Source organism: Podarcis gaigeae (assembly GCF_964106915.1).
Source record: "Podarcis gaigeae genome assembly, chromosome: 2".
NCBI classification, from domain to species: Eukaryota; Metazoa; Chordata; class Lepidosauria; order Squamata; family Lacertidae; genus Podarcis; species Podarcis gaigeae.
In genome coordinates, this window is record NC_139679.1 from 34,840,615 (window position 1) to 34,865,647 (window position 25,033).

The 25,033-nt window shown below is 45.4% G+C and overlaps 1 protein-coding gene across 1 annotated transcript in view; it reads left to right on the plus strand.

Annotated features, from left to right (window-relative positions):
- Positions 1 to 1,899: 1,899 nt before the first annotated feature.
- NHERF1 (NHERF family PDZ scaffold protein 1) overlaps positions 1,900 to 25,033 on the plus strand; it is a 59,251-nt gene continuing 36,117 nt past the window's right edge. Inside the window, exon 1 of the mRNA XM_083728052.1 lies at positions 1,900 to 3,057. Within this exon, the coding sequence (XP_083584178.1) occupies positions 2,569 to 3,057 (489 nt within the window). The 5' untranslated portion in view covers positions 1,900 to 2,568. The remainder of the gene's footprint in view (positions 3,058 to 25,033) is intronic.

The following is a 25,033-nucleotide window of genomic DNA, read 5'->3' on the forward strand; positions in this document are numbered from 1 at the left end:
GAGATCTGCTTAGTGCTGTGTTGAATTCCTCCCACAGACATAACACCAAATGCTCAGTGCTTTTATTTATACCAGTTACATCCAAAATCTGCACAAACCTTTTGCATCAAATGGGTTGCTGTGAGCCCCAAAAGGGAGTGTCATATGCTTGCTGCACAAATGCAATGTGGGAGAAACTTAAGGCCCGTTTCACAGAGCCTCCAGACTTGCTTGCATTTTGTGTGACAGATTCAAGCCCACACCAGAAATTTAGGTTTGTGCAATTATAGTGGGTTAAAGCACTATGTGATCCTGGTGAAACACTTCTACCTTTTTTTAAAACAACAACAACAACTGACTTTTTATGGTTAGGGAAGTGAGAGGGAAATACACTGAAAAGTGTGGGGTGATCAAACAAATATTAGTAAGACTTATACGTAAATGCAAGCAGATCAGAATGAAATCAGGTTGAGTGCTCATTGTTGTAGAACCTCTCCACAAAGAGATTACACAGATGCTCACCATAGACTGGAGATAGTCTAACCTCTGCATAAGCTTTGTGCAAGCAAATAAGGATGAGTGCTCAGTAAACAGGTCATCTGGAGAAACCCTGGGACCATGCTGTAAGTGGGCTGAAGGCAAAGGAGCTCAGGGCTCCATGTAGGCAGGAACCAACTGCCCTGGTTCTGACACCCACAAATCATGTCACAGAGGGACTATGCAGCAGAGGGATGGTTGCTGCCAGTCCACAATGACCATGTAGGATCAGCACTGATGGCACAGCAACAACAGTGCCAAACTCTTATGCTAGTACTTCCACTTCCCTTTGAACGAAACTTCCAGTGCTGATGATCAGCTGGAGAAATTGCAGTCTCCTTGGAGAGCAGCCTGTGCCTTTCCCCTTTTCCTGCGCCCTCCTAGTCTGCACAATGGGTTCTCCCTTCTTCACATATTAAACCAGGAACTAGAAACCTGTGCCCTGCAAGATGTTGGACTACGACTCCCATCATCCCTCATCATTGGCCATACTGATGGGGCTGATAGGAACAGGAGTCCAGCAACTTTGGGGGGGGGGATTTCCCCTCCCTGCCTTAGCTGTTTAAGAATCCAACAAAGGTACAAGTCTGTGTTTGCAAAGACATGTTCACCCATTAGGGATTGCCAGCTACACCATGCCTTCACTATTATTCGACTTTAAATGTCATGGCATTCCTGGGAACTATAGTTTGTTAAGGGTGATGAGAGTTGTTAGGAAACCCCTCACTGTGCTACAGTTTCCAAAAAAAAAACTTTAAAAGCTACAATTAAAGATAGGTAGCCTATTGGTCTGCCGTAGTCGAAGTAAAATACAATAAAACTCCTTCCAGTAGCACCTTAGAGACCAAGTTTGTTATTGGTAGGAGCTTTCGTGTGCATGCACACTTCTTCAGATACACTGTGTATCTGAGTTGGTCTCTAAGCTGCTACTGGAAGGATTCTTTTTAAATTTTTGTTTTAACGAGCTACAGTTCTCACTATTATTTGGGGGAAGCCATAGCCGTTAAAAGGTATGAGTGCTTTAAGCATATTGTGTCAATGTGACCTAACTCGGAGGCAGTCCCGGGTTTAACCGATATAACATGCGAAACAACCTAATGCATGCCTAATTATTACAGATTTGGGAGCGACTGGGCTCCTCCCCCTCTCTCTCGCGTCCTGCGCTGAAAAGCGGGCGGGGAATGCTTCTACCGGCTTGCTAAAGCCACTCAGCTAATTGGCGACTGAGCAGATTACACGAAGCTATAATCCAAATGCAAGTGGACCGTGAGGGTCACAATTATTTTTTTAAAACTGAGTAGGTGCATACTCAGGGGGCCCGACTCTATGAATTTACTTCCTTGATGTGTGTGTGTTTCCCTTCCAGGAACCTCCGTCTCCTCTCCTACAAGTCTATAGTGAAAACACACACGCCAAGATGAAGTTTTGATTGCTCATATCACTCCAGCCTTGTCCTTTTAATATAATTCAGGCCCAATGGAAGGAAGTGCCCAACCCCTACAGAAGTCTCGTTTTTTTGCCACTTCGTAACATTCCGCCTTCCTGGGCGAGAGGAAAGGGAAAAAAAACCATTTTATTTTATTTTTGCGCGCTCAAGAGAACTAAAGAAGAAGGAAGGGGCGGAGCTGCCTCTTTTTCCTATTTGCATATTCCAGCTTTCCGATCCTATCTTTGCCTTCGAGGGGCGTTCCCAGGGCGTATTCGCTCCTCCTTTCCCCGAATCTCATTGGTTCAAAATAGACCCTTCTGGGAGCTGCGCCCGCCCCCTTGGTAAAATGTCAATGACAGGTTCTGGAACGCTCAGACCCCGAGTAAAGCTGCGATTGGCGGAGCGGCGCCTATTTGTTACACTCGCAATCAGCATCCTATTGCCCGCAGAGCGTTCCGGGCCCGCCCCGGGGAACACCTGCTGCTGCTCCGAAGTTCCCCAGGCCCGTCCTTTAGGGATCTGCTGCCCGGGACTATTATCGCACTTTGCAGGCAACTCTGCACAACTCGCCTGCCATCGAGTTTCTTCCCGGGGCGTCCGAGCAGCCTTAAGGGACAGAGAGCATGATGAACAACGGGGGAGGGAGCGAGCTTCTGCCCCGGCTGTGCTGCCCGGAGAAGGGGCCGAACGGCTACGGCTTCCACCTGCACGGGGAGAAAGGCAAAGTGGGCCAGTTCATCCGGCTGGTGGAGCCCGATTCCCCGGCCGAGAAGTCCGGGCTGCGGGCCGGGGACCGCTTGGTGGAGGTGAACGGCGACAACGTAGAGAAGGAGAGCCACCAGCAGGTGGTGAACCGCATCCGAGGCTCGCCGGGCTCCGTGCGTCTGCTGGTGGTGGACTCCGCGACGGACGAGCGGCTGCAGAAGCTGGGCCTCGAGTGCACCGAAGACCTGGTCCGCGGTCTTCCCGACGAGAAGTTGGAGGAGGCGAAGAGCGGCGGCCAGGAGCCGCGGGAGGCTGCGCAGCGGGAGCCGGACGTGGCGGAGGAAGATAAGAAGAAGAAAGCGGACGGGGAGAAGGAGGAGGGGGAGGCGAACCACGCTGCCCAGCGGGTGAGAATCTAGGTCACTCCCGGGAAAGAGGGGCTGAGGAAAGCCCCAGGGGGGTGGGAAGGGAAGCGGGGGAAGGAGGCTGGGAGAAGCAGGAGGAGTTCCGGGGGGGGGGTAGCTTTAAAAGCACAGAGGCTGTGTGATGGGAGATAATAGCCTTTTAAACAAGGGAGTGGCAGGCAGAAGTTCAACCGGTGAGGGTCTCTCCGTTAATGCACCGGCAAGAAAGTTTGAATGGGTGCTCCTCTCGCAACGCCCGAGGCTTTTCCCGCCTTCGCGGTCGGCGGAACCGCGCTGCACCAGCTGAATTTCTGCCTGTCGCTTCGCTCTTACAGGTTTTCTCGCTGCCGTGGCTGGGTGGGTGGTGGCGACCCTAACGCATACAACGACCTGGGATGGATTCGGGGCGTGGGGGGGGACAGTCTCTTAAACCTAGGGAAACTGGGGCTCCAATCCTAACTGTGCCTACTCACAAGTTCCATTCAGGGGGCTTACTCTCAGGAAAGCGGTTAGGATTGCAGCCTGGCTGTAACTCCTTGTATAGATGCAGCTACTGGCTTCTTTGCGTATTTATATTATGTATTTCCTGATGGATAAATAGTCTGAAACACCAGACTACAGTATTTCCTTCCCATCTCCCGAAGATTTATTTGGTGTGATTCAGCTAACTTTTCTTTGGGTGCTGATGAATAACTCGGCTCTGCTTTCTCCCTCTCCCTTCCTCCTCCCTCTCTCATTATGAAATGTGACCTCTTGAAAGCTGGGTCGCTTCCGCTGTGTGTGATCTGAATGCCAGCCCTGCTGGCACCCACATGAGTCCGGAATGCCGCTGAGTCTTGGCTTGCAGAGAATTACTGAGAGCTAAACAGAGAGATGGGTTACAAAACAAAACACCCACCCCTCCAAATATTAGACGCCTTGCAGTATGTCCTCTGCCAGAGGCAGAAAAATAAGTCTTCTGCAAGGGACTCTAGTCAAAAATATTCTGGTGGTATCCAGTGGGCAGGAAACTGGGCACTTCTGTAATCTAGTGTAATTGAGCAAGTTCAAGGTGTTCCTTTAAAAAGCAGTGCCAGACTTTCATTTGGGGGGGGTGGTGGTAAATTTCTTCTCGTTCTGTTCTAGCGTTAGATCAGTGAAGCAGAAAGAACCTTCCCAGTATTTGCTGGTACTCTTCGACTTGTTCAAATTCATTTTCTGGTATAAACCTGAACTGTGGTTTTTCTTATGGTAGCGCAGCAAAAACTGTCATTTCCTCCATACATGCAGAGGTTCACTGCAGACGACAGTCTTGGCTTCAGATGAAACATTTTCTTTTTCTTTGTTTTCTTTTTGTAAATCGCTCTTTGAGCAGGCTTCCCCAACCTGGGGCCCTGCAGGTTTTTGGACTACCCCTCCCCCATCAGACCCAGAAGCCATGGCCAATGGTCAGGGATGATGGGAATTGCAGTCCATCAAATACACCCAGGGGGCATTAGTTAGGGGAAGATTATCTTAGAATAACTTTAATATTGCTATATGCATTTTTTTGCTTGTGGCTTACAGCACAATCCTGTACTTACCTACTTGGTAGTAAGCACCATTGTATTCATCTGGGTTTACTCCCTGACAAGTGGATATAGAATTGTGGCCTTTATCTCACTCTGCTGCTTTTTCTCACACTTTCCCCGGTAACTCAAATGAGGGAATCTAATGCCTGTTGAAAAATATTACTAAATAAAGGAACCATACTTGCTGCACCCATTCTGAACCTTTTAGGATAAAATGGGATAACTATTTATGCATGTAATCTTTTTAATCCCCTTTCCTTTTGTAAAGATAATCTCACATTGCAGGAAGCGCAGCACACTGAACAACAATACAAAACACAAAATTCAACACTTGAAACACCCCTGAAATTTAGTTAGCGAGCACATTTTAGTCAGTCCTGCACAGCCATAACAAAATTGCTGGAAACTAGTGGTGCAATCCTAAAGACGCCTACTCAGAAGTAAGTCCTATTGAATTCATTGGGGCTTCCTCCCAAGTATCTGGGCTTCAGATTACAGGCTAAGCCAATAACATCTTACCTTGAAGGCCTGATCAGTGAATATTTAATTGTATAATTAATCGAGTGCTAGTTGGTATGGAGAAACTAGCATTCATCAGTTCCTCCTGTTTTCACTTATTGGATATTGGAAATTTTCTTCTCACCATTTATAAAATATTACAAAAGCTACCTATATTTTCACTGGAGTATGATCTACTCCAAGGTCCTAATGATTGTAGCTCAAAGCTGCTCTGCAGCGGCCCTTTGTCCACAGGGCAGGCTCAAACCAGTGGCTTAAAAGGTAGCCTTGGATCTGGGAGGAGGATCCTAGATGTGCTTCTCCTGTGGGCCTTCCGTGCAGCCTTGCGGAAGTTGCTATTTACCTGTCGCCTTCAGTTTAGTGTGTGTGTAAAATGGAAATAGTCATAATAATACTAAACCACCTTATTTGATAGTAGAAATAAAGATACAAAATTTGCACTGCTGAGCACACTTAACTGGGAAGCAAACTCCATTGAACATAGGATGGTGCTGTTAAGCATTTTTATATCAGACTTGGCAAAGGATCAGCAGTAGAATGAGAAGAGAAGAGGCCGTAAAGAACTGGAACTGAATATATAAGAACTGGAACATTGGGGGGGGGGTGTTTATTTGCTTTGGAGTGATTTTAAGAAGCTTTTGTATGACATTGGTGGAGAAACATTTCTATCCCTAGGACATCTGAAATAGTTATTTCTCCAAACTTGCCCACTGTTATCAGAAGTGGTCAGAAGGTAGTTCTGGGGGCCAGTGGTAGATTAGCAAGTGTTTTTGACTCCCTGTGGTTTTAACAGGAGCAACAACTAAAAGGCTTTCTCATGCTCTCTTCCCCCACCCTTAATTTAGGCTGCTGACTTGAGGAGAGTTTGATGTGGGAGAGGGAAAACGAGGAGTGGATTTTTGTGTGACAGGACTGTGAACTCTTGTTCAATTCCTGGGCTGAGAAATGTCCTCAAAGTTAAAGGTAAAGGTACCCCTGCCCGTACGGGCCAGTCTTGACAGACTCTAGGGTTGTGCGCCCATCTCACTTAAGAGGCCGGGAGCCAACACTGTCCGGAGACACTTCCAGGTCACGTGGACAGCGTGACAAAGCTGCATCTGGCGAGCCAGCGCAGCACACAGAAACGCCGTTTACCTTCCCGCCAGTAAGCGGTCCCTATTTATCTACTTGCACCCGGGGGTGCTTTCGAACTGCTAGGTTGGCAGGCGCTGGGACCGAGCAACGGGAGCGCACCCCACCGCGGGGATTCGAACCGCCGACCTTTTGATCAGCAAGCCCTAGGCGCTGAGGCTTTTACCCACAGCGCCACCCGCGTCCCATCCTCAAAGGTACCTGGTTCTTAATTCTGTATCCCCCCCTCCTGCATTTTGCACCTGGAACTCCAGGATACTAGTCAAAAACAGAAGATTATGAAAGCTGCCTACCATGAATACATAGCCTGAAATTTGTCAATCTCTGGACTTGTTGAATATATAGCTGCATAGAAATCTGTGGTGCAGTTGGGTGTGTGGGTGTGTGATTTTTATTTCACCACACCTGGTTTTTCAGTCAGTTCTTAACTTCTCCAAAAAGAGAGGGGATTTGCTGTGTCAGACCAGTGCAGATGTTTTGCCTTGTGCCTTAGGGGAAGCCTGCTCTGCAAGTGTGTGGGGAACCAGGCCCAGGAAATGGTTTGATCAGCTAAGCAGGTGTGGACCTAACTACTTGTAAACCAGATCAGTAGTTGGCTCGCCAGATACCCTTTAATAGGAACCCAACAATATAGTGACGAAGGATTGAGGATTGGAGTGATCGTTCTGAGGTATTGTGGCTGTGGACAAAGCTGAAGTGTAACTTTTGAACAAATGTGTTTTTAATGAAGTAAAACTTGGATGGGAGACCCTGTGGTGTAGCATCGGGTTAACAAAAATGAAAATAGGTGAAAGCCAGTGCTGCTGTTCCACTTACTGAATGGCACATGTAAGAAAAGGGTGGTGTGATTTTGGCTGATTCTTCATTTCCATGGCAGGCCTAGGCAAATATGTTTCAGAGGGTTGGGAGACAACCACCCCCACCCCGAACACTGAGGAAGGTGACATTGTGGGGAGACAGGTGCAGGTGGAAGGAGATTCAGCCAAAATCACACACACCCCGACCGCCTTTTCTTACATTATAGAAGTTCTCTACTGGATCAAGAACCGTTCCATGAATGGAGCAGCCATATTGGATTTCATCGTATAGTATATTAAACAAGTGTGTGGAGACAAGCTGTAGTTGGGAGAGGAGCTTTGCAAAGGCTCTAAAGTGATTATTTTTATTTAATTCACTTCCTGCCTTGCACTGAGTGCCAAGCCTGCAAAATAAAATGGTAGCCGCTATTAAGGATGTTACAGCAGCAGCAGCAGCATTTAAATGTTGGAGTAGTTGGCTGAGAATCGGTAATGAAATCAACAATTAGACTGCAGTTAGGTCAATGGTAACTCCCTTATACATATTCCAGGTTTCAGCCTTTGTGTCGAAAGCAGTTTCTGTGGTTGAGCCCTGGCACATAAAAAAGTAATATTTGCATTGCATGGGAGGTTGACACTAATTGCAGGAATCGGAGTCTTGGGGGAAATTCTCAATCTGCTTACTGAAAGGTTTATTGCTGTGGTGGGGAGCTGGTGCGGACACCTTCTTGCCTTGAACTCTGGGATTATACCTTCAGGGTTCTGGAAGCGGGTAGGCTGGCAAGACGCCAGGCCTCTGGAGCAATGGCACATACTGGCAAGGCACATATTACTACTGTATGCCATAAGAAGATGTCTGCTGGATGAGGCCAGTCTAGTATCCTATTCTTACGTTAGCTAACCAGATCCCTGTGCAAGGAGGACCCAAGCAGAAGAGCTCTGCCCTCCTATTTCTTTATTATTTTATTCATTTTATTAAATTTGTATACCTCCCTTCATCACAAGGCCTCAGGGCGGTTCACATAATAAAATCAAGGTAAAAACACAAGCAAATAGTTAAAAGAAAAAACAACAACAAAACAATACTGCCCCCTTCCCACAAACACATTATTTTTATTTATTCAGTTTATAGAAATACATACCCTTTAATTCCCAGCAACAGCTTTTCATAGGCCTCTGGCAGGAGAAGTAGCATAGCTGTTGTGGCATGTAGCCTTCGATAGCTGTGTCCTCCATGCATTTGTCTAAACCTGGGTAGGCAAACTAAGGCCCAGGAGCCGGATGTGGCCCAGTTGCCTTCTAAATCCAGCCCACGGACGGTCCAGGAATCAGCGTGTTTTTACCTGAGTAGAATGTGTCCTTTTATTTAAAATGCATCTCTGGGTTATTTGTGGGGCCTGCCTGGTGTTTTTACATGAGTAGAATGTGTGCCTTTTATTTAAAGTGCATCTCTGGGTTATTTGTGGGGCATAGGAATTCGTTCATCCCCCGCCCCCCAAAATATAGTCCAGTCCCCCACAGCGTCTGAGGGACAGCACCATAGAGCAGATGTGTGGAACCTTTGTCCCTCCAGATGTTGGTGAACTACAACTCCCATCAGCCACAGCAAGCATAGCCAAGGATGATGGGAGTTGTAGTTCAAGAGTAGTTGGAGGGACAAAGGTTCCCCACACCTGCCATAGAGGGAGGATACACAAAGGCAGGAATTCATGCATCCATGGTACAGCAAGACTTTCTCATGTGCTTGATGGAAAGCGGTCAGTCATTAAAACAGGTACAAGTGACTGACTTGGGTCATCCACACACTCCTTGAGGATATTAAGCTGCTCGTTTGACTCTCAACTCCCAAGTGTTCAGATTACATCTCAAAGTGCCACACTTGTAAGAGCACCACATGTTTATGCAACTGCTATGCTAGTTGGGGGTAAATACATTCTGTAAATATGTGTATTCTTCTGTGTTTTGATTATAGCTCACAAGCTGCATGAAGTTAAATTTTAACCCAGGGATCAGCAAACTTTTTCAGAAGGGGGCCGGTCCACTGTCCCTCAGACCACAAGGCGGGCTGGACTATATATATTTTTTGGGGGGGGGGGAGAAAAAAAAACGAATTCCTATGCCCCACAAATAACCCAGAGATGCATTTTAAATAAAAGCACACATTCTACTCATGTAAAAACATGCTGATTCCTGGTCCATCCGCGGGCCGGATTTATAAGGTGATTGGGCCGTATCCGGCCCCCGGGCCTTAGTTTTAACCAGTGGTTGAAGTACAAATAACTGGAGCATAGTCTGTGAGGCAGGTGTGGAGAACCTCTGGCCCTCCAGGTTCTGCTGAACCACAGCTCCCATCCCTGGCATGCTTGTGATGGACATTGCCGTTCAGCCATATCTGGAGGGCTGAAGGTTCCCCACTCCTGCTGTGTGGAGTAGCTAGAGATAATTCACTGAATTATGCCGAGGGGGCAATTGCAGCACATCATCAACTTTGTTTTCCATGGGAGTACATTTCCATAAGCAATTCTCCATGGTGTAGACAGTTCACAAATATAACACAGTCATACCTTGGAAGTCGAACAGCTTAATTCCTGAACGTTTTGGCTCCTGAACGTTGCACACATGGAAGTGACTGTTCCAGTTTGCAAACTATTTTTGGAAACCGAACGTCTGACCGGGCTTCCGCAGCTTCCGATTGGCTGCAGGAGCTCCCTGCAGCCAATCAGAAGCTGCACTTTGGTTTTCGAACGTTTTGGAAGTCGAACATACTTCCGGAACGGATTCGGTTCGACTTCCAAAGTACAACTGTATAAGCGGTGGGGAAATTGGAGTGCCCAAACATGGGGCTTGACCACATAGCACCAAATCATGGTTTGTATTTTTAATAATGGTGAATCACCCTGGGATCAGTTATCTGTGATGGGTGGCAGATGGGTGATACCCAACATGAGTCATTCTCTGGGTGGACCCATTGAAACCAATGGACTTAAGTTAATGGATCTGCCCTTAGCATGACTAATAATTGGGTATCACCTATAGTTAGAGCAGAACTGCCGTTTGCTCAGAAATGCATGCGGAGCTCATAATATAGACTGGCTGTCAGTGTGCGTTGCCCAACACTGGGGTTGTGTATAGTGTCCCAGTGAATAGTATTCATCTTCCTTTGCAATACAGGGCCCCTGAGTCCTCTTTGTATAGTCAAACTATCTGTGAAGAATGACTGCTGCTTGAATATGCTATCCTGTGAACATTTGTACTTAACTAAATTGAAGAAGCTTGATTTTTATCACCTGGAGGGATTTTACGATCAATGCTCAGTCTAAATATTTTTATGGATGGAGGGCAGGAGTGTAACTTGTTAAAGATTTCACAGTTATAGCGATGAATTGTGAGCTGCTGACTGTTCTCTATATTAAGGCTGCCTTGAGGCATGGGCTACTTTCCCACAGGAGAGCAGAGGGAATATTTGAGAACTCTGCATTGCCTTGATTTCTGCTCTCTTTTCATATTAAAAAGCTAAAACTAGAGCCTTTGGTGAGGCTCTGCAAAGGCTGCATTGTGCTCTTAATTCATGGGGCTTAGAATAGAAGATTGTCAAAGGAAAAGTTCTTGCCCAGGCTGCTGTTGAGCAGAATGGCCTGTGGTTGCTCAGAGACTTCCTCAAATGACATTTCCTTGAGTAGCTGTGTCAGCTGAATATTGAAATTCAAGGCTCTATTTTTGTAAGACAAAATATTTACTTAATAGTGGGGCAGACAGAGAGCTGTGCCCCCTCAGTACGAGCTCATTAAACCTCAACTCTCCTTTAATGAGACTTCTTAAAGCAGCCTGGGTGGTGATGGTAAAATAATAGATACTAGAGCACCCATTGTTTTTTTAGATCCTCCCATTGATATATTGGGAGCAGGCCTCTGAGAATAGTTCTGCAGAAGTGGTGACACCCCTGTTGACAGTTGTGAGAATGCTCTTTGTTAATAGAGTAATGGATTAGTGCAAGATCTGGAACACTCCCCATTAGCATGCCTCTGAATAGAGGAAGGAAATCTCCTTTCAAGCTGTGCCCTTTAATAACCTTGAATCTTGTTAATGAATTTCTGCTAAATAACCCTGTGAAAACTACATTTACCTAAAACTGTTCCCTTCCTGTACTGTGCCTTTGAGGTGCTAATCTGTTATCCTGCTTTCCTTATAAAAGCTGTCTCTGTTGATTCCCAGGTGGGGTCATAAGATGCTTTTGAGGCCTGCTGCTAAAGGGCTAAACTAAGGTAGTAAATTTGCGCAAACATTTGCACTATTTAATCAACAGCAACAAGGAGATAAAGAAGAACACAGGCTCCTTGGCATCTCCTGTTTGCTTGATGCAAGCTTTCTTTGGTGGAGGGTGAAAGGTCCCCCATTTTTAAGATCAGCCACAATGTAGCAAAACAGCGAGTAAGGGTTCAAGCTCTCCAGAACTCTTAATAAGATATTAGGCATGCAAAAAGGGGGAGGAGGGGCAATGGTGCTGTCTTGAATAGTAAAACATCCAGATATTAAGTGCAATGCATGTGATTTACTTACTTATTGCATTTATGTTCCACCTTTCCTCAAAGGAGCTCAAGGTAGCCTCTTCCTCACCATTTTATCCTCACAACAACCCTGTGAGGTAAATTAGGCTGAAGAGACTGTGACTGGCCCAGGGTCGTCATGGCTGAGCAGGGGTTTGAACCCGGGTTTCTCAAGTCCTAGTCCATGGGTAGGCAAACTAAGGCCCGGGGGCTGGATCCAGCTCAATCACCTTCTAAATCCGGCCCGAGGACGGTCCGGGAATCAGCATGTTTTTACCTGAGTAGAATGTGTCCTTTTATATAAAATGCATCTCTGGGTTATTTGTGGGGCATAGGAATTCCATTTCCTCCCAAAAAATATAGTCCGGCCCCCCACAAGGTCTGAGGGACAGTGGACCAACCCCCTGCTGAAAAAGTTTGCTGGCCCCTGTCCTAGTCCGACACACTAATCACTACTGCAGGTTTTGTGCTTATTTGAGTTGCTGGTGCATCCTCTGATAAACACTCACAGTGGCCTTCATGTGGGGTATGGATTCACATTTGTTTTTGACAATGATAACAGGAAGACTGCTACACCCCCCCACTACATCCAATGTAGAAGTCTGAACGTCTCCTATCTCATCCTGTGGACTTCTGACCAAAGCCCTGAAGTGTTGCTTGAAGATATCTTTCACTTTGTTAACGCTGGAGTGAGTCCTGTAGGCAGAGTTGGAGGGATTTTTGTGTGGCATTCTTAATTAAATGCTCCAACTCTGTAAGATGCTGTTTGTGCTGGAGGTGATCTTAAGGGCAGTGATGGAAAAGGGGCAATGGACTTTGCTGTCAGTGCTAAGCCATCACTTCTTGCCCTCTTCAGTTTATGATTATATGCAGTTTTGTTAATCGTTCTCCTTGTTGGACTTTAACCTAGAACATTGATGCTGCCTTCTGATCTCCATGTTAGGAGTGGCAGGCACAGAGCGTGGTGGAATTTTTCCACTGTTAGAAAGAAACTAGGCTTGCCATGGTTTTTTGTGGCAGGAGGGGAAACCTCCCTGGCAGGAGTAAGGGTTTTTTTTTTGGGGGGGGGTGAGTTTCTATTTAAAGGCTAATGAAAGCCAGTGTAGAATAGTGGTTTATAGACTAGGACCAGAGAGACCCAGGTGCAAATTCTCCCTTGGCCATGATACAGTGTTAGAAACTCAGGTATATACTGTAAACCAGTCAGCACCAAATAGCTCCTGGAATCTAGGTTGTGGTCTCCAAAATATCTATTCACCAGGCAATTTGGGACTAAATGACCCTCAGGATCCCTTCCAACGCCACAATTCTATGATCTCCACCACGTTGCTTGACTGCAGCTTGCTCTTATAACAATTCACTTGTCCCAGTATGCAAGTAGGAAAAACACGCACAGTGGAAATGGAAATGGTATTAACTATGGATTAAGGCAAAAGTTTTTAAACTGTGGTTGCCATCCTGGCACCGAGAAATCTCCACATAGTCGCTATTAGACCTGCACCAGTAGCAAAACATGCCTGGCGCCTGGCTGGTTTTGAACACTGGCCATGAAACTCTTTGGGTGATCTTGGATCAGTCACTATCTCTCAGCCCAACCTACCTGATAATTCTTTTGAGGCTAAAATGGCGGAAAGGAGAAGAGTCCAGCTGTGAGGAACATGTGGCCCTCCAGATATTGTACTTCAAAGTTTCCATCATCCTTGACTATTGACCATGTTGGCTGGGGACGATGGGAGCTGGTGTCCATCAACATATGAAGGGCCACAGGTTCTCCATGCTCAACATATAAGAAGAAGGATGGGATTAAACTGAATAATAATGTAGAGGAGGGGATGTCTTCAGGTTCTGCTTTGGGAATAATCTTATTAAATTGGTGATGTGATGTTGCATCCGGTGGTTCACTCTTTAGCCAGTTTCATGTTGAGTTTAAACTCTAAGCCATATCCTTCTAAGTAGCATGGATTCCTTGGTTTTGTTGGAAAGGTGGGAAATCAGTCTTAGCTGATTTGCTTCAGTTTGAAGCATGCTTAATTGGCATAGCTGCACTATAATGGAAAAGCTCATGGAAGGCTTAAATGTAAACAAAAAAACAAATCAGGCTCTTCAGTAAAGGCAGAACTTTGCCTCTTTTAAATAGTAGTTTATTCAAAACAAATTCAGCTGAGGAACTGGTGCTGCATTTAGCTTGTAACTTTTAGCATATACGGTTCCTAAATTTATCACTGCTCATGTGTACCCTTTTAATCAGTGCAGAAGGCGAATAGTTAATAGTGAATTTCGGTTTTGTATTTCCCAAAATCCTCTGTCAGCAAGCCTTTTGTCCTTCTAGCCAGAAGGATGACTTCCTATGAGGACTTTCCATAAGAGGGATTGTGTTAATTAGGGGTAGTTTAAGATAGAAGTCCTTATCTGGCGCGAGTCATTTATAAAGATCTTGTACTTCACCCCCCACCATCTATTAATGATGGGTGGAGGGGTGGAAAAGGATCCTCTCTGGTACAGATATCCTTCTTGGGAAGACGTGGGTGGAATGCCTCCAGCAAAATGCTTTGATTAAGGGTCCAAGTTCGGATCGCAGTGCTTTTAAGGAAAATGTTACCAAGGCAGAATGGCTGAATTTGCACAAAATTCTCTACCCTGTTAATCTGGTAGCCTGTTAATCATTCCCTAGGAATCATCTCTCCCCCCCCCCCCCACCTTGCAACAGTCCTAGGGAGGGTAGGTCGTGTGTGTGTGTGTGTGTGTGTGTGTGTGTGTGTGTGTATTTTCATGAAGGGTAAAGAATAATGACTTTGCTTATTGTAGAGATATAGAGCACTCCAGGTGCTAGAAGGCCCCCTGTCCTAAGTTCGTCCTTTTCTGTTTGTTCTAGAATCCTGAAGAAGAGATCAGAATTTCTTCCTCCAGCGTCCAAAGAAAGGGCAGAGGGAATGATTAGTGGTTTGAAGGTGTTGGCTGGGGCTGAAATCTTATACAGTACATGTGTTCTCGGGAAGTTCCAATGAACTTAGTGAGACTTTATTCCCTCCACCTTTACTCAGAACTGAGCTGTGCCTTATACCCCTCCTGCATCCTCCTCATTGGAGACATTGCGATTTTGGGAGAACATTTGCTTAATGTGGGGATGTGGCTCCTGTGACAGCTGAGGCTGGGCAATCATGGTTTGAAGCAGCCTCCCCAAATCTGGTGCCTTCCAGATGTTGTTGGACTTTGACTCCCATCATGCCTGTCCGTTGAGCATGCTGGGAGTAGAGGTCCAACAGCATCTGAAAGGCAGGGTACAAACTTGGGGAAAACTGATTTGTAGCTTTAAGGGCAGGTTCTGGTGAGATTGTAGGACTTCTGCAGTGTGGACATTGAATCCAAGACTTCTTGGGAAAGCCCCCTTCTCCTGTTGGCATGCGATTCTGGTTAGGGTGCTACCTGACCTCTTCTTAGCTTTGCAAGTCATTGTTTGAAACTAAATATGTTTCAATAAACTGCTCAATAGGGCCTTTTAAAATGAAACAGCAAAGTAACAGCCTTAGTTCCGGGTTCTTGTTCCCTGCAAAGCCTTGTAATAGACAAATGATTGCAGGACATCGTTTCTTCAGTCAAGGTGACGGTTAAAGGTGTTGTCATGAAACTTTAACTGGTAAGTGCTAACAAGACTTCAGTGCCTAAAGGTAGCCTAAAGTTCATGCTCTCAGTTCCTGCCCTCCCTGCAAACAGGAAGTACATCTCTTATTGGGCCACGAGGCTCGTTAGTGTGCAGTTCACGGCAACCCCTCTGGGAACTTATTGTCTGCACACTTCCCTTCCTGCCCAAATTCATTTCTCAGCTTATTTTGAGGTGAGCCCATAGCACACAGTGGCTTGTGGTTCTTGGCTAGTGGCTTAAACTCCTCCTCAGCTGCCATGTGAGTTGCATGGTTTTGCGAGTTTGCTTAGCTGAAACCGAATTTTGTGCAAATTCAGTTGGACTGCTTGAATTTCAACGACATCCGTAACTGGATGACTACAGTAGTAATAGAAGTAGCAGTACTAGTAATCATAATACAGTGGTGCCTCGCAAGACGAAATTAATCCGTTCCGCGAGTCTCTTCGTCTTGCGGTTTTTTCGTCTTGCGAAGCACGGCTATTAGCAGCTTAGCGGCGCTTAGCGGCTATTAACGGCTTAGCGGCTTTAAGAAAAAGGAAAAAAACTCTCAAGAACTCGCAAGACGTTTCGTCTTGCGAAGCAAGCCCATAGGGAAATTAGTCTAGCAAAGCGACGCAAAACCCGAAAAACCCTTTCGTCTTGCGCGTTTTTCGTTTTGCGAGGCATTCGTCTTGCGGGGCACCACTGTAAACTTTCAGGGATGAACCACCCAAGTTTGTGTGCAGCTTCTTGTGGGCATGCAGGATTGCCTCAGGACTAATCAGTTACCTCCACTATTACCTGCAGGGTCATATTACCTGTGTTGTCACCTTAGAATCATAGAATTGTAGAGTTGGAAGGCACCAGGTGGGTCATCTAATAATAATAATAATTTATTATTTATACCCCGCCCATCTGGCTGGGTTTCCCCAGCCACTCTGGGCAGCTTCCAACAGAATATTAAAATACAATAATCTATTAAACATTAAAAGCTTCCCTAAACAAGGCTGCCTTCAGATGTCTTCTAAAAGTCTGGTAGTTGTTGTTCTCTTTGACATCTGGTGGGAGGGCGTTCCACAGGGCGGGTGCCACTACCGAGAAGGCCCTCTGCTTGGTTCCCTGTAGCTTGGCTTTTTGCAGTGAGGGAACCGCCAGAAGGCCCTTGGCGCTGGACCTCAGTGTCCGGGCGGAACGATGGGGGGTGGAGATGCTCCTTCAGGTATAGTCCAACCCCCTGCAGTGCAGGAATCTTTTGCCCAACATGGGGCTCAAACTCATAACAGTGAGATTCTCATGCTCTACTGACTGGACTATTACAGCCTGCAATTGGGGACCTCCTCATCCAACCTTTCCTCAGGGTTTGCCTCAATGACTTGAACTTATCAGAGTGTGAGAGGTGGTGGCATGAAGACATGGGAGGCAGGCATAAACTGGTTGATATCCCTGTGGAGTCACTTTTAAGGCTATGACAACCTCTCAGTAAGGAGGATCTGTACTTATCCAAGGAGGATGTGTCATGTTCTCAGATCTTAAGGCAGTCTTAAGGTTATTCCCCTGCTCGATACTCTAGATGTTATTGGTAATTGCAACTGAGCAAATGAACTGGAATTCTTGGGACCAAAATTGAATGAAGGGAGCTTGCTTGAGCTCTTCCCTCCAACCCACCCGCAGGCAATTGTTTGAGCTCTGCTTCACAGTAGAGTGAAAGGAAGAATTGGAGCTGTGGAGCTGAAGCTGTGGAGCTTGTGATTTCTCAACTCTCTTGGGTGCGGACTCTCAGGGTTATGCTGAAATAGTTGGGTGTGTAGAGCTGCGCTGGAGTGAATTTTGCAATCTACCACAAATGATGCAGTCAAGTTACCCTCAGTGGGGGAAATTGCAGAGGGTCAACACACTTGGAGCACAATGGAGAACCTCCTTCGCTATCCACTTCAAGTGCAACTGAGTTCAGGGAAACACTGTGTAGTCTGCTCCCAGCCGTTCGCCAGCACAGTATATGCTATGCAGAGCAGAATTTGCTGTTTTGTAAATCCTGGCTCCAGTGTCAAAAGCTATTCCACACAACTTGGAAATGTCTGTATAGTGCTTCTGATGATCGGGGCTGCTGCCCTTTGCATCTCTTTCTCAATTTTTAGTCTTCTTCTGCTCTTTTCCTTGTCCGAAAGTTACAAATTCTGCAGAAAGCATCAACTGTTAGAACCAGATTGCCTTTGGGCCCTTGAAACACTCTCCATGCCAAGCCCCCCATTGGCCCTGCTTTTAACCTTCCTTGAGTGTTTTGGAACTCCATTAATGCCCTTTGCTTCTCTAGTTGGAGAATATATGGGAGCTAGCCTCCAATACAAAAGTGCAATTCACATTTGTTGCTCTGTCCACTTTTGCTTCTGGTCCCACCTACAAATAGCACGTGGCCCCTTGGAAAGTTGCCTAGAATTGACTGTGGCCCATGGGCAGAGAAAGGTGCATCTCATCCATGCCTGGCCACAGTGATCCATGCGGCGGTCATCTCCAGGCTTGACTACTGTAATTCGCTCTATGCGGGGCTGCCCTTGAAGCTGTCCCAGAAACTCCAGCGGGTACAGAATGCTGCAGCGAGGCTCCTCACGGGGTCTCTGCCATGGGAGCATATTCACCCAGTGCTTTTCAAGCTGCACTGGCTCCCGGTGGAGTACAGGGTCAGATTTAAGGTGCTGCTTTTGACCTTTAAAGCCCTTCACGGCCTAGGAACCTCGTACCTCCGGGACCGCCTCTCCTGGTATGCCCCACGGAGAGCCTCAAGGTCCATAAATAACAACATCCTAGTGTTCCCAGGCCCTAAAGAAGTTAGATTGGCTTCAACCAGAGCCAGGGCCTTTTCAACTCTGGCTCCAGCCTGGTGGAACGCTCTGCCTCATGAAACCAGGGCCCTGCAGGATCTGATTTCTTTCCGCAGGGCCTGTAAGACAGAGTTGTTCCGCCTGGCCTTTGGCTTGGAGCCAATTTGATTCCCTCCCCCCCCCTCTCTCTCTCTCTCTTTTTTTTTTTCTTTCCTTTTCCTTCTCCTGCGATGAGGCTACATTTTAATATTTTAATGTTCCATTATTTTAATGTTGTATTTTATTTTTGTTTTTAAGTTGTAATCATTCATCTTGTTTTTATTATTGCTTGTAAGCTGCTCTGAGCCCGGCCTTGGCTGGGGAGGGCGGGGTATAAATAAAAAAATATTATTATTATTATTATTATTATTATTATTAAGTCGTCTATGTGAGAAATAAGCAGGTGGAGAACTTGGGCTTACTTCGTGCAGAGTATTCTAAGTGAAAGAGAAATCTCAGACGCTTCTATCAAAGAGAGCACATCCATGTTGAGAGAGCTACCCTATTGCTGTTAATTGATGCTCTTGGGTCTCATGTGAGATAGGTTATTTCTGCTGAAGCTGTGAATTTGGCAGCCCCAGTATTTAATGAAGGTATCCAGCAAGCCAAAAATATATCCTCACATACTTGCATGATTTCACACGTCCTTCTGTGGATGAATTGTCAGATCTGGCCATTCAGAGTCCCATTTCTCTAACCATTTTTAGTGGACCACAGGCCTTCAATTTAGCACAGGCATTTTCGGTTTGAGCTGTGCACCTGGGCCAGGCCGTGAACCAGAAAGCGACTGTGCAGTGTGCCAGCTGAGCAAATGCTTTTGTCAGCTGCTTATCTGGGGAGCAAGACACTTTCTCCAGGCTTTAAAGTCCACTTTCCTGCTGGAGTTAATGATGAGGCTCCAGGTCCTGCTCTCCAGCTGAGATATTTGAATGTGTCAGAGTCCTATTTACTCTGTGGGGTTGGACTTGCCCTTTATTTGCTTAACAAGCTGGAAGCATTTCTCTGCCAGGGTGTTGTGGTAGGTGCCTGACAGCTCGGTCAGCTGGGGAGTGGAGCTGGAGGCTTTTGCATTTGGCTTTGGTCTCCCTGTCCCTCCCTCCCCTCCCCCAAGCGAAGGCATCGTTTTGCTGTGGAATTGGGGAACCTTTTCCATCACCTCCAGGACTGTATGCCAGCAATAGGCGGGGCCAGAAGCATAAAAGAGCAGATCAATGAATGTCAATTTTACCTTTCTGCATGTACACCCACACCACCCTCCATCCGGGCAAGCAAGAAGGATTATTCAAGTTCAAGGACACATTCCAGTCAGGCTAAAAGAGCTGAGTGCAAGACTATGTGTGACCTAGAGAAAGTTCCAAGTGCCATAGAGTGAGCGGCCTAGAGGGTCGCACCTGCCCTGCCAGGCCTGAGGTCCCTGAATTAATTGGTGTTTAGTTCACACTTTAAAATTTGTGTGTGTTGTATGTTTTTTATTTTGTAGAACTCATCATAGAGCGGAGTCCCATGTTCCACCAATACGCAGCATTGGGGTTGGGGGGGTGGGAGAGAAAGGGGAACTCTCTCCTGCACAAGCGAAACTTCTTAATACTTATTAGCCCAAGTTTTAAATGTGTGTATTATCTTGTAAATTTTTCAATGTAAATAAAAATAAGTGTCAGAATTTAACCAACATCTAGAAGATGAAACTTGTTTCCTAGTACAGCGGAACCTCGGTTTCTAAACGTCTCTGTTGACGAATGATTCAGAACTCGAACGCCGTAGTTTTTCATATTAATTTTTCCGTTTGGAGGTTTCTGTATCGAGTTCTTGGTTTTTGAACGTTTCGAAATTCAAACAGTCTTCCGGAACAGATTACGTTTGAAAACCAAGGTTCCACTGTACACTAGAGGGGAAGAAGTTCTGGAATGAGAAGGACTGCATTCAGCAAAATAACATTTTAAGGTCACTGGAAGGCTGCATCTGTGGCCAACAGAGACTTCCACCTGTGTGACAATTTAGAGTCTGGTTAAATCCGTTTTGGGTGCTGCAGGCTCTGGAAATTTTAATCCTAGAATTGAAGAGTTGGAAAGGACCCTGAGGGTCATCCAGTCCAAGCCCCTGCAGTACAGGAATCCTGCCCACAGCTGTCCTTTGGCGGGCTCATACCACCAACCTTCTGGTTAACAGCCAGATGCACTGACCCTTTGAGCCATTGGACTCCTTCTGTTTCTGTGATGGTTTTGCTTGTCATTGTCTCAAACTGTTTAAAACCGAGATCAGACCATGAAGTGGGGGAACTAGGATAATTAGGTTCATTGGTTCCCTGAAAAACAGCTAATTTTAAAACTCTTATCTGAAATTCTCAAGATTTTGCGGCAAAAAATCCACTTGTACATTGAACTGTGGGAACAGCACTTACAGGTTAAAATTGACCCCATAAAGTGGAACAAAATCTGGAACTTAATCCCATTTCAAGTTATTCATTGATGGTGCCTGTTTCCCTGCACTCTTAGCAAGATTTCAAGTACAAATAGCCCACTCTGTTGGAGAGGCTGTGGACGGGCAGATACCTATTTTCATATGTGGTGGTCAGGTGAGAAGATGCAGGAATTCTCAGGATGGGTGGTAACCTTTTACAAAATGGCACTTATAACGGGTCAGGTACTAATTAAGAGTCCAGGATGGTGTTATCCATCTTTGATGACGGAAGTAAAAAATGTTACAAAAAAAGGCTTATTAAAATTATTAATATCAGCAGCATGCTTGAGGATAACTGGAAGGTCAACAGTTAGGAGACAAATTGGGACAATTATGTTGATGGAAAAACTGACACAGAAGGTGAAGGACAGGAACAATTTTTCAAAAGGCAGAAGGAAAATGTTAAGTAGCATGGTATTTCTTAATTAAATACGTAGCACTAAAGGAACATAACTGATAACCATAGGCCACACACAGCCTATGTGTAATGGCTGTATAAGATGCCAGTGTAAACAAAGAAGGGTAATTCTGGTCATACGTAAAGAAGAACAAATATTTTACAGTAAAACAAAGATACAAGCAATGCTCTTAACTATATGCTAGTTATATGTGTTTACTTTTTTGTCACAAAAGCAAATTTTATTTTAGAAAGAGAGAGCCAAGAGCAACTGCAAGTGGAGTTTGGGAAGAGAGATTCTGGGACACTGTGTCCCAAAGGAAGCTCAGGGGAGATCTTGTTGGAAGTAGGTCTCAATGCCCTGAGCTTCTGCTTCTTTCTTCTGGGTGACCTAAATAGCTGTGCTAAGAACAAATCTGGATCAAGGGAAGGAGAGAGTGGGGCAAACCTTGTGTCAACGTTTCTTACTGCCCAACAGGCATCACTTCATCAGAATAATGTTTATTGCATATTCCTCTTGCGGCTGCTTTGTACAAGTAGTATGGTTTTTTTTTGTGATCAGCATTAATGCATATTGCAGCTTTCCTAGTCTTTGGAATAAGTGCATGGCTGACTAAGCTTCAGGCTTTTTTAAAAAAAATACTAAAGATTTTCATGGTTCACAAAAAATGTGCATTGTCTTTTCTCAAGTCGTATAGTCCTTTTTTACATTTGATGTGAGAAATATTACCACCCAAGTCCCCTCTCCCCCACCTTATTCTGTATAAGGTGGGGGAGAGAGGGGACTGGGGTGGTAATATTTAGTATATTTGTGGGGTTTTGTGCCAGTGTCACTTAAGCAGGTTCACTAATTCATCTATTTTATATGTACATGTATTAAGAGACGCAGGTGGCGCTGTGGTCTAAACCACTGAGCCCCTTGGGTTTGCCAATCAGAAGGTCAGCAGTTCGAATCCCTGTGACGGGGTGAGCTCCAGTTGCTTGGTCCCAGCTTTTGCCAACCTAGCAGTTCGAAAGCACGCCAAAAAAAGTGCAAGTAGATAAATAGGTACCGCTCTGGCGGGAAGGTAAATGGCGTTTTCGTGCGCTGCTCTGGTTTCGGTGTCGTGTTGTGCCAGAAGTGGCTTAGTCATGCTGGCCACATGACCCGGAAAAACTGTCTGTGGACAAATGTCGGCTCCCTCAGCCAGTAAAGCGAGATGAGCCCGCAACCCCAGAGTCATCTGCGACTGGACTTAACTCTCAGGGGTCCCTTACCTTTACCTTTTTTATATATATTTTATGTATACACACATACATTTTTCTTGGTAGTGAGAGAGGTTGGGGGAGCCTAGGGCATGGTTGGTTATCTTTAGTTGGCTGCAGTTAGATTTGTTCATGGGGTGGGGGTTGTTGGGCCAGGTCAGCCATATTGATTCAAATGCTGTCGGTGAGTTCTTGTTGTCTTGTTGGGCTGTGTATGTGATAAAGGGGAGCCATACTGGAATGAAGGCATATATTCTATTTGTCCCCGTGACAGTTTCATTCAGTCTATTGGTTAATTTTTCTAATAAGGCTGTTTCCCATATAGTTTGATACCATTGGCCCATGTTTACTCCTGACAGGTTTCTCCAGTGTCTGGCTATGTTGTTTCTGGCTGCTGAGAGTAGGTAGGTTATGAGCTCTTTATAGTGTGTGTGAGCATTATTATCTTGGAAGATGTTTAGCAGGGCTAGTTCTGGGGTGACTTCTAATAGCTGTTTAAGTTCTACCTAGGCTGCAAATGGAATTGCAAGCAAAGCCATGAATAGTGTGGGCTGCAGCCCTGATTCACGCAAAACTGTGAGCAAAAAATCAAACATTCTCAAAGGATTAATAATAATAATAAAAAGTTTGGAGCCCAGTTACCTAGTATTGCTTTCAAACTGGAAGTGAACCTGTCTAAATATGCTCTGAGAAAACACCTGGTTAAATCCTTGCCCTTTTTGTAAATCGTGCATTTCCTGAACAAGCGGGCATAATAGCTGGATTAGAAACATACTGGTTTTGCAACTAAAGAAAGCCTTTTACACCACCGCAATGTCTGGGCATGCAGTGCACATGGCTTAGAGGCAAGGGAGCAATTGTGAAGTGGAATTAATTTATTTTTTAGTGCTTAGGAAGATCACTCCGTTGAGGACAAGGGGCCACGACCGAGTACAGGGCTGCCCCACAATCGGTTGCTCCGGATTTTATCAGAAACCAAGCTGGTAAATAATTGCTGGCAAAAGCAGTGTATGTTTCACCATGAGATGGAAAGTAAATGTCAACTTTGTTTGATAGTCATAAATGGTGGCAATAAATGCAACAAACATGAGCTATGGGATGATATTTATAAAGCTTGCCTTGAAATATGCCCCCTGCGTGCAAAGAATAGCAGACTTTTTATTTGTTCTCTCCTGTCTCCACCCCTCCCTGTTTTTTTTTTTTAAAATATTTATTTATGGTTTTCAGTTATAACAAAGAAAACATTTCACAAATCAAACAACAGTAATTCTGTCATTTTAAATCTTGACTTCTCTCCCCCTCTTTCTGCGGTTCCTTAACATTGTTTTTGTCTTTCCTGCATATCCCAAATTGTTTCAACCTATTCTTTTTTTTTATCTGTTACTTTTTAGAAACTGCAAGCTTTTACAATAGTCCCGCTAATGTCTTGATCTGTTTGTGATTTGTTCGTAGGTATTCAATAAACCATTTCTTAATAAAAAGTTTGTTATTTCCCTCCCTATGTGTCAGAGCAGGGGTTCCCTATGCACTGCCCATGTATGCCATGGTACTTGAGAAGGTCTTCATTGGCACCCCCAAGCAGAGGCCCCGGACTCTAAGCATTCATTTTTTTAAAGTCTCCAGATTTCCTGTAAAGAAAGTTGTGAAGCAAAATATGCACATATCCTTCTAAGTGATGTCTGCTAAACTCCTGTCAGTGTTTTCAGCCAATGAGTGACTCAGAGCTGTGAGTGATGAGTGACTTGTTGGAACACAGGGCATTAGGAATCCCTGGCGTCCTAAAGAGCTGCTGTTTTCTCCTCCCTTTTCATGCACTTTTCCTGCTTCTGCCTTGTTTTCTGGCTCTTCGAATCTCTGTAGCCTGTCTCTTTCTGTTGCGCATGCGTCTTTCTTGTGGTAGTTTCTTCTGAGTTCAGATATAATTTGTACCCTGCCCATCTGACTGGGTTGCCCCAGCCACTCTGGGTAGTTTCCAGCATATATAAAAACATGGTAAAACATTAAACCTTAAAAAGCTTCCCTATAAAGGGCTGCCTTTAGATGTTTCTTAAATGTTATATAATTGCTTGTCTCCTTAACATCTGATGGGAGGGTGTTCCACAGTGAGGGAACCACCAGAAGGCCTTCAGTGCTGGACCTCAGTGTCTGGGTTGAACGATGGGGGTGGAGACGCTCCTTCAGGTATATTGGGCCAATACTGTTTAGGGCTTTAAAGGTCAGAACCAATACTTTGAACTGTGCTCAGAAATGTATTGGGAGCCATTGTGGATCTTTTGGGACCGGTGTTACGTGGTCTCGGCAGCTGCCCCCAGTCACCAGTCTAGTCGCTGCATTCTGGTTTAATTGTAGTTTCTGAGTCACCTTCAAAGGTAGCCCCACATGGAGCTCATTGCACTAGTCCAGATAACCAGAGCATGCACCACTCTGGCAAGACAGTCCGCAGGCTGGTAGGGTCTCAGCCTGCGTACCAGATGGAGCTGGTAGACAGCTGCCCTGGACACAGAATTGACCTGTGCCTCCATGGACAGCTGTGAGTCCAAACTGACTCGCAGGCTACATGGTTATTTTCTCCAAATACTATTACACAAGATGGATGGATGGATGTTTAAGAATGTCCCCCGAGCTCATGTAAAAACAAAGAGGCTTGGGCATGTCACCTACTGTGCAGGAGCTAAAACCAATTGTACCATATGGTTGACTTGCATCACGATTGTATACATGTCTACTCAGAAGTAAGTCTCTTCGTGTTTAATGGGGCTTACTCCCATGTAAGAGAACATAGGATGGCAGCCTATGTTTTGGTTTAAGGTTTGGCATTGGAAGGGAGGGTTCTTGCGTGTACAGTGGTACCTCGGGTTAAGAACT